Source organism: Schistosoma mansoni, chromosome W, assembly GCF_000237925.1.
Source record: "Schistosoma mansoni strain Puerto Rico chromosome W, complete genome".
Taxonomy (NCBI): Eukaryota; Metazoa; Platyhelminthes; class Trematoda; order Strigeidida; family Schistosomatidae; genus Schistosoma; species Schistosoma mansoni.
The window spans coordinates 13,404,934-13,414,548 of record NC_031502.1 but is presented as its reverse complement, the minus strand read 5'-3'; the positions used below and the strand labels follow the sequence as shown (position 1 = coordinate 13,414,548).

The 9,615-nt window shown below is 37.2% G+C and overlaps 1 protein-coding gene across 2 annotated transcripts; it reads right to left on the bottom strand.

Moving 5' to 3' along the window:
- Positions 1 to 3,982: 3,982 nt before the first annotated feature.
- Positions 3,983 to 7,710, bottom strand: Smp_033530.1 (putative carbonyl reductase; the record flags this gene model as incomplete). Of its 2 annotated transcripts, none has more annotated exons than XM_018788623.1 (7): positions 7,621 to 7,710; positions 7,479 to 7,572; positions 7,123 to 7,448; positions 6,965 to 7,090; positions 5,327 to 5,465; positions 4,747 to 4,810; positions 3,983 to 4,624 (listed from the first exon to the last, which is right to left on the bottom strand). In XM_018788623.1, the coding sequence occupies exons 3-7, from the start codon at positions 7,191 to 7,193 to the stop codon at positions 4,524 to 4,526; spliced, it is 501 nt and encodes a 166-aa protein (XP_018654147.1). In that variant the 5' UTR covers positions 7,194 to 7,448; positions 7,479 to 7,572; positions 7,621 to 7,710. The 2 variants fall into 2 exon arrangements, with proteins under 2 accessions (XP_018654147.1, XP_018654146.1); XM_018788622.1 differs by lacking the exon at positions 6,965 to 7,090 and having other exon boundaries at positions 4,524 to 4,624; positions 7,123 to 7,235; positions 7,267 to 7,448.
- Positions 7,711 to 9,615: the final 1,905 nt, after the last annotated feature.

Sequence of the window (9,615 nt, the reverse complement as noted above, 5' to 3'; positions counted from 1 at the left end):
TTTCGATCAACGTTTCTTCTGTGGATCTTACAGAGAAAGTCTTGCAAATCTATGAAGAACATATGACAGTGAACTAACAATTCTAACTAGAAGAATAGGAATAAATGGCTAGTTTTTCCAGAGGTAATATTGATTTATACATTTATCACTCGATTTCAATCATTCACAATTTAGTTATTAGTGATTGCTTTGTGAGAATATGACCTTGTGGTGGACCAAAATGTATGATAACCAAAAATTAGCAACAAAAATATTATGTCTATAGTTTATGTAACAATTAACAGTTAATAAGTTAATTACACACACAAATAACAAAATAAGGGACGTTACTTAAGTCTTCAGGCTATTGCGTGTTCGGCTGGGTTTGGTCCAAATAATCCACAATTATAAAAAAATAGTAATCCCAATATGGACGATATAGATCCAGTAGGTTTACCAAGCGTAGAATTCAATAAGAATGTCACAATTGTCTATAAACGTAGATGGTATGCAATTAATATTTCATTTAACATATTAGCAGACATAGCAGAACGATGCAGATGTGAATTAGAGTGTATTTAATGAGGAGCAGTAACAGTGTCACGATATGTTGTACTCAAAACGGAAGGAAGTCGAATTACAAGCGTTCAAAGTGATACACTTAAACAACAAGTACAATTGTTTAATGCTTAATGTACAGAATATGAAAATACATGCGAAAACTATGAAAAATTATTTACAAAATAGGTTTTAAGGTTCTATCTCTACAACCTTATAATTAATCAGTTAATTGATATATAGGAGATAATTGACCTGAATTATAGATTTTTCATGATTATCGGATTAAAACACCACATAATGTAAACCAGTGTCCACTATTCATGTATACCCGAACTAATTTCGTGTCACTTCTTACCACTTTGTCAAATGGTTTTCAGAATAAAGTTTAAAACTGACCTTAAAAGTTAATTAATAATCGTCACGGACTGAAAAATCATGAAATTTTGCATCCGCTGATCCTTTGACTTAAATAGATAAACGAAAGTACATATTAATATGAGCGAAATAATTGATATTTTGTATGATTGTTATTTATTTGGAACATCTAGTCTACTTTTACTGGAGTAAGATTTCAGATTTTCTGCTTGGTGATATTAACTTATTCAGATTGTTTTGATTATTACTTTTCAGTTAGTTTTATTCACAAAGCAAAAATTCCTTCATTTCACAAACGATTTTCTGTAAGGATAGCATAAATACCAATGTTTATAAAATCTATGTTGCTCTGTTCACGTAACGATTCTATACAGATATCGAGTGTTAATCATAGGTGTGTGGTGCATATGTATCCGGTGCCCTTTGTACCAATATATATGTGATTAAATAAATAAATCATAGGTTCGTTCTACGTCAATATGTTGATCGATTAGTGTTGTGTGCAAGAAGAAAAACTAGAAAAAGTCGTACTTTGTGTCCATCCAGTTCATGGCTTTTCGTTTTTGTTAATCATATCCCATTCTCACCACTTATTATTTCTCTACATAGCTGGTTTCTGTTTATTATTTCAGTGACATGCATTTGGTATATCTTTGAGGTCGTGTGCCAAAACAATAACACGTCAGCCAGCACGAGCAACCCTGAAACTATATTGCTCCTCTTCATAGTAGCTTCTCGCCTACCCCAACCCACTCAGTTCAAACACAAATAACAGTCTCCGCCATATGAATCATACATTTTAGATAAACATTGTTTATACACAATAATACCAGACCGCATCACACCATAAAATGAAAAATAATTATTATACTATATCAAGCCAAAAGTGGCTTTGAGTACAGGAGACTGTAACTAAAAGATTGTGAACAAATTAAGAATGGTAATTCGCATGACGGTAGCCGACAGGTCAAACGAAAGCTTGTGATAAGAGGAATATATATATATATATAATTTCTAGCAGTTACCAATCACTTATCCCTCGTTCTGACGTAATATGTTTTCGTCTAATTTGTCAAGCTTTTCAATCAACTTATCAACGGACAGTCATCAGAACAGTAACAATACGTACATCTTTGTATTATCATCACCATGTTTGTATGAACATGTATGCTTGATTACATGTTACAGCCTAAACATATATCCCTCTTACTAGCTTAAATCGCTCGATAAATCATTAGCTTTTCTATGTATATTTACTTGGATCTTATTAATTTATTCGCCTCTGAATTTGCTCCCTCGCATTAGTATTTCTGATAGGATTCGATGTGTGCTTGTGGCTTAGTGATCTGTACTGTTCAGTAACAGACTGTAGTCGACACTTCGTATTGTCTTCCGAAATCTATAATCACCGTTGGGATTTATTTAATAATGAAAATCAGGAAGATTGATACACGAAGCCCTAGGATCTATCTCAAAGACAATCCACTACATACTTAAACAAGCATCGAACTTTCACTGAATAAAGCAGTTTGATTTTAGTGTGATCGTTTTTGAATACATAATTACCACAACAGAGCGCATGTCGAACAAAGTTAAACTCTCGAAATTGTTATATCTGAAGTTATTGCTTATGTGGATGGGAACACTACCTTCTACAAGTGGATAAAACGACAGTCATTTTTCCAGTTAGCATGTAGTTGAATTGTACACAAATAATGAGTAGTTATGCATAGCCACTCACATCTAAGCACCAACAACAGCGTATCATCACAAACATATAAACAGTGAGTAGAGATTATTTTGTGAACCATTCTTACAATGAACATCATACTTTCATTTACGTCGACAGAAAAATTATAACATTGTTGAGGATTAAAGACAACAGATATTATTCTTCCAATCTTCCCAAGTTATGTTAAAAGCTTTTGATTGGTGAGGAATTAATAGATACCATATGAGACACTTCCTAAGGGCAGAAACTCGATAACTGAACTAGCGCCTGACAACTAAAGACTCTCTAAATCACTTAGATGATTCATTTGGAATATGTTGGAAAACTTTGAATACTTGGTAAATTGATAGGTACTCAGATAATGTTTTCTGGACACGATCAATTAGGAAACCTGGCTTACACTACAAATCCAAACATCAATGTGGTTATGAACAACAGTATCACAAAGTATCTGTAGATCAGTTTGCATTTCTACTTTGATGTGCCCCCAAATGCCCTGGTACGGCCGAGAGTGGGGAGAGTCCGCTCTCCCTCTCCAAATGCTCTCACATGGCCACGCGTATATAGTCTCTGACAGGGAAGTCCTACTCACTGCCTTCTCGCACCACGGGTGTTGTTTACGAAATTGAGAGGACGAAAAGCGAATGTCCGGTGCTTTAACCGGGTTGGTGGACACGGAAAGTCCATCTAGGGGAGTTGGAAAACCCTGATTCCAAACTAATGGTGAACATGGGCTCCAGTATCCTGAAGGAACAAATGGCATATGAATCAATCGTTGGTCACCGGCTACCGTGGGACTGCATCTCCTCACGATACTCTACTGCCTTGTGCATCAGACCCTTAGGTCAAAGGCTCCGGGTGTGGGCCCCTAAGAAAACCACCTGCTTCAGTCAGGGCACCTGGGCAGTATCACAGCCCTCCCAAAAATCAAATGAGATTTGTGTGACGCATATGTATCTGGTGCCCCTTTGTACCAATATTAATGTGTTTAAATAAAATAAAGTTAAAATCCACTTCGGTGTTGTGACCATCAGAACTAAGTATACTACTGAGCATGAGTAACAGACAATTTACATTCATGTACATATGATACATAGGTTACTGCATAGTCAAATCAAACTCAATTGTAAAACCAAGACCACAAACTACGTAGAAACCCAACTAATCTCATCCCGTCCTACAAATATTCTTAAAATCAATTTTCTAGAAAAACTGAAATATTCATACTACTCCCCATTGTAGAATAACGAAAACTCGTTGGATAAATGCTGCTCGAAATTACCTAATTACAAAATATACTGAAGAACAATGAGTGAACATTTCATCAAATGAAATAAAACTTGTGCAGAAATCTATTTCAATTCAGAATAAACTATTACAAGTCACCTGTTCATAACAGTTTGCCATCGTCATACATTTCATTGCAGGCAGATTCAAACATAAACCATCCACTCTCAGCTTCAACTTACTCGAGCAAAGTAAAACACCAGTTGTCTCACTAAACAGTCTGCACACAGTAAAAGTTGTCAACATTCATTACTTGAAAACACGTTCGAATCATATGAACAGACCAAAATGAAATACATGCACAAAGCAAACATTCCAGTAAACTAAAAGAAACCGAAGAAGCTATGTTTTGAACAACAACACATGGTACAGCCGAACATTACAGAATAGTAACAATAATAATAGTAATAATAATAATAGTAACAGGTAGAAATCGATTCTATTCGTGGACAGATCAGATTAAGAAACAGTATGATTCGTAGCTAAAGAAATCTACCAAAACAAGTAGGTAGCACCATGTACGTTGATAAGAAAGTTCAGCAACAACATTCTGTCCATACACCTCGGTAGAATAAGATTTATGTGAAGATCATTTGGACCATTTAACCATTCTCCTTTCATATACAAACTGATTGATTGGTTTCTTTGATCCTAAAGGTAATGTGGCCAAATAGAATGGTGTATCAGCACCTAAAACAGTAAAACAGATTTAATCCTCAGCAGTGCCATAAATTCTTTCTTGAGTCCTGTCGACCAAAAGCAACGACCAGCTATATATATACATATATATGTATATATGGTTATACACTCACCTTCACCCGTTGTCTTTACTCCTTTATGGTCAGTCATATCAGTGTCAACAAAACCAGGACAACACTGTCAAAATGATGAAAATGCAAAGATAAATTAATGGAATCCAATCGAACAAAACTATTAAATGATATGTGAAAATTAAAACCATTCACCCTCAAACAATCACAAACTCTCGAATCATCACTTTAACAATACCATTCACCAAATTAATTACTCTTAGCCTTTGACAACCGAGACAATTATCTTTCCTAGGCACCGACTAAACCATTATAACAAATACAAATCAAGTTCATGGCATCCTGGACGACCTCGATTAGTTCAGTTGAATTCTGGATTAAATATTTCCAAGAGACAGTAGTTTGTTAGCCAATGGAGCAGTGCGATGAGTGACATACTTAATATGGCTTTATATAGTATAGAATAATATTTCAACAACCCCTGACTGCCATAGCAGTCAGAATGACGTTTAAATTTTGAGACCGATGACAAGAAGCATGGAATATTTACTGAACATCAACTACTGTAAACACTACTGACATTATTTCAACACAAACCACAATATCGACAAAACAAACTAACTGAATTTATCACAATTCCTCTTGGATCATCTTTCAGCATTTCACCGAAAATAAAAGATGCCTTTGTAAGACCCATTTTAGATACTCCATAAGCATTTGAAGGCCAACCTTTTTCAGAATAAGTGCCATTCTCAGCAGATCTAATGTTATATTTGAAAAGAAAATAGTTGCTCAATAAATAAAGTAGAAAGCAAATACTATTTTAATAGTCAGATCCATAGTGATTTTTCGAAATAGTGGTACCAATAATTTGCAAGTGTAAGTACATTTAAGAAGCAGAATACTGAAGATAGCTGCTTCTAGGTACAGATCAGAAGCTACATACACCGACTGCTGAAAACAGAAGTTTACACCTTTCAGTTTGTGCAGCGGTGATGTAGTTTAGAAATGTTCAGTTTTTGAGCTCTATATTACGGATCCGAATCAAGCGTCGGCCATTTCAGACTATTTAGCCAAGTAGCATCACAAGAATGTGTAGTTTAAAGGGAAGCACATGTACTTACATCCAACAGAAAAAAGTAAACCTGAAAAAATCTGCCATATACAAAGTAAGCGTATGCGACTGGTGGACAGCTGTACTTACCTACACTTTGCAATATTTTAGGAAAAGCACGCACCAGGTTCTTATAGAGCTAAAATACAAAAGACAAGTTTTCCATCGATCCACATATATTAAGTAAGACTGGCTCTATTTGAACGATTTTCTTCCGAAAATATACTTGAGGCTTAGATAATTCGACATTGTACTACAATCAATCTCATAGCCCCAAAGCCCATCGCTTGAAATTCTGTAGTATTACGTAGTAAGTAAAAAAACAGGATTAAATATTCCCACCTTAGAAACCAATTTTTTAGATGAGCCGAGTAGAATACTACACTAGTCGCCTAGAGTAATCTATATTCAGCCTGAACGTTTAGGCAGCCAGCAGTTCGAATCACCTTACAGTTTATTCACAATATATCTTGTTGATTCTACTATCGATGTATATATTCTAGGATAACAAAGACCACCTAACTTAGCGATATTGGTCATCCAAGAGGAGGACCTTACAACAGGTAGACCTTATTATATTTAACAGTATAAATTAATTCCAACAACTGATGCGTTAAGCACTGCTAAAAGTATATCTGGGATGTGGTAAGGACTTGAGAATGAAGGATTTACAACATAATTTGACTAGTTATGCAAAGTATGTTGATGAAGTACCAGCTTGACCATTATTCCAAGAAACTTGAGCCGACTGGAAACACCAGAAGCAATCTGGATATACCTGTGTTAACGTCTCGGACTGTGAAGCCAGGAAGCACGCGAGTGAATCCACGAAGGAGCATCACGCCATCTTGAACGGTCCCACGTAGCAAGAAACCTAGGTTCGGGGTTTCTTGTCAACTACCTCCAAATACCACCTTACATCTCAATATAGTTCAAGCAACGTCAATTCGTTTAGACTAGTGACCTGATCAATAGAATTCGATCAGCACTACGAAGGATTTAACACACATGAAGTCAGTCACTACTCAGCGATGAATTAACTAAAACATATCATTTTGAGGCCATGTTACATACAGTATAATAAAAAGCCAGTTGCATCACTGCGCTAGAATACTTAATTTGGGATGTATTTCGGTAAAGACATACCTTACAAACTCCACCATAAGTTTTTTCAACTCAGAAAGGTTCATAGGACCGACAAATTTTTCGTACAGATCACTACTGAGCTTCTTTAACATGAACAGAGAGAGTGTAGCAGACATATTGACGACTCTTAAGAGTATGAACTGGTCCTGATAACGTACCTGGCATTTTCAGCTAGTAAAGGAATGAACTCTTCTGTGAAATCGACGGTTGAAGTAAAGTTGGTGTTCATCAAACTACGTGCTTGATTACCAAATGGAACGGGACAGTTAGCCTACAGAGATATGTTAAAATAATAAAACGACTTTGTAGGCAATCCCAGCATTATTCACTGCTATATTGATTCCACTAGGATAATTTCTCTCCACAAACGTTAGGAACGCTTTTCGACTATTTTGATCCGTTATGTCTAGCTGATGGAATTTAACATCCAGACCCTTGTTACTGAGCTTTTCCACAGCTTCCTGACCAAGTCCAATGTTGCGAGCTGCTAAGTTATTAGTTGATATCTAGTTACCTGTTAGAAACACATCCCATTCTCTTGTAGGGTGGTATAATTTCAAAAGCTTTTCAATGATACTGAATCCGATACCTTTATTTGATCCAGTTACCTAAATTAATGAAGTATGACCTCTTTGATACTGTAAAACTCATCAAACAAATGCCAGTTTCATATCGACAGCATACGGTTAACTGTTCAAATGATCCTCAGCTACAGTTTAGAAAGGACAAGAAACTGGGTGAGTCTGCATTACAATCAACCCCTGGTGTTTCCGCGGCATTTTGGTGTTATCGTGGTAGTACTTAAAATAATTTTAAATAGGAATTTACGTTGAGTTACCTACCAGGACTTAGTTTTTTACAGACAAAACACCTATAAGGACCTCGTCAGTGGCAAATTCAGTTTCAGTTTCAGTTTGGAAAGGACAGGAGGCTTGATGGCCTGTGTTAGTCCTGGCAATGATGGTCTCTCAGCTGATCCAACTTTCTTTTGAAGGAGTCGACGGATGGAGCCTCAACCACGTGCTGAGGTAATGAATTCCACTCGTTGATGATTCGATGGGAAAGTCGGTAGTCAACTGACAAGTAATTCGTTCTGGGCTTGTGAACTTTTTTGGAGTGTCCTCGTAGATTTTCTGTTTTGGAAGACAAGAAAAAAGAGGGCATATCAGGTACAAATTCGTCATTAAGCAATTTGAAAACTGTAATCAAGTCGCCTCTGATTCTTCTATATGACAGCGGGAATAGGTTTAGCTTGGTCAGTCTAGTACCATACGGGAGCTTCACTATTCCGGGAATCAGCCTAGTTGTTGTTTTCTGAACCCTTTCCAAGAGTTCACCGTCTTTTTTAGGCAGGGGCTAGCTGCTTGTATGCAGTACTCAAGTTTGGGGCGTACGAACACTGTATACAAAGTCAGAAACGTTTTAGCGTCGAGATGACTAAAAGCCCTGCGTATGGACCATAAACTTCTAAAACCTTTGGCGGCTATTGCACGGCAGTGTGCAGTAGTCTTTAAGTCTTGACTAACGATGACGCCTAAGTCATTGTGTGCCTGAACAATAGGTAACTCAGTGTTATTCATCGTGTATGTATCTGTACCCTGGTGGCCAATATGCATCACAATACACTTGGAAGTGTCTATCGGCAATTGCCAGGTTTGGGACCATTCAGATAATCTCTCCAGGTCATTTTGAAGTTCTAAGCTATCGCCCTTGCTTTGTATCGCTCTCCATATCTTGACATCGTCAGCATAGAGTAAGACCGATGACGATAGTAGATGAGGGAGGTCACTTACGTACAGGAGGAATAACACTGGCCCCAAAACTGTACCCTGGGGGACTCCACTAAGCACAGTTTCCCAGCTAGACAACTTGGAGTTCACCCTTACTCTTTGTTGACGCCCAACTAGGAAGTCCTTTATTCACATCAATAGATTGCCTTCAATCCCGACATTCCTTAGCTTATATAACAGCCGGTTATGCGGAAATTTGTCGAAAGCTTTGTTGAAATCGATGTAAGCTACGTCTATAGGTAACTTTTGGTCCTTAAGAGCGCACCAGCTTTCACGAGCGACTAATAAGTTTGTGAGACAAGAGTAACCCGTTCTAAAACCATGCTGCTTTTCCGAGAGGATCCGGTTTTCGTCGAGATACTTTAACAACTCCTTCCGAATAATCTTTTCTAAGATTTTAACAACCACACTAGTTGGGCTAATTGGTCGGTAATTCTCAGGCTTATGTTTTGTACCTGTTTTGAAGACTAGACTTACTATGGCGTTCTTCCAGTCTTTTGGTAGACGACCCTGGGTTATGGATAGATAAAAAAATACACTTAAAGGGTTCGCAACAAAGTTAGCTAATTCCTTTAGTAACCTAGGATGCAGTTCATCGGGTCCAGTGGATTTACCTATGTCAAGCTTAACTAGCAGACCAAAGACATCGAGTTCTCTAATGGTCACGCTGTCCAGTGTTTGTGTGGGGGGATTTTTATGGACTGGTGAGAAGGGTGTTTCTAAGGTGTATACATTGCTAAAGTATTTAGAGAATACTTGAGCTTTGCCAAAGTCGTCCCCAACTAGTGATGAGGCAGTACTGTCTCCCCATAGTGAAGGGACATTTCTTCTTTTTGCCCTTTGGTTTATATACGAATACAA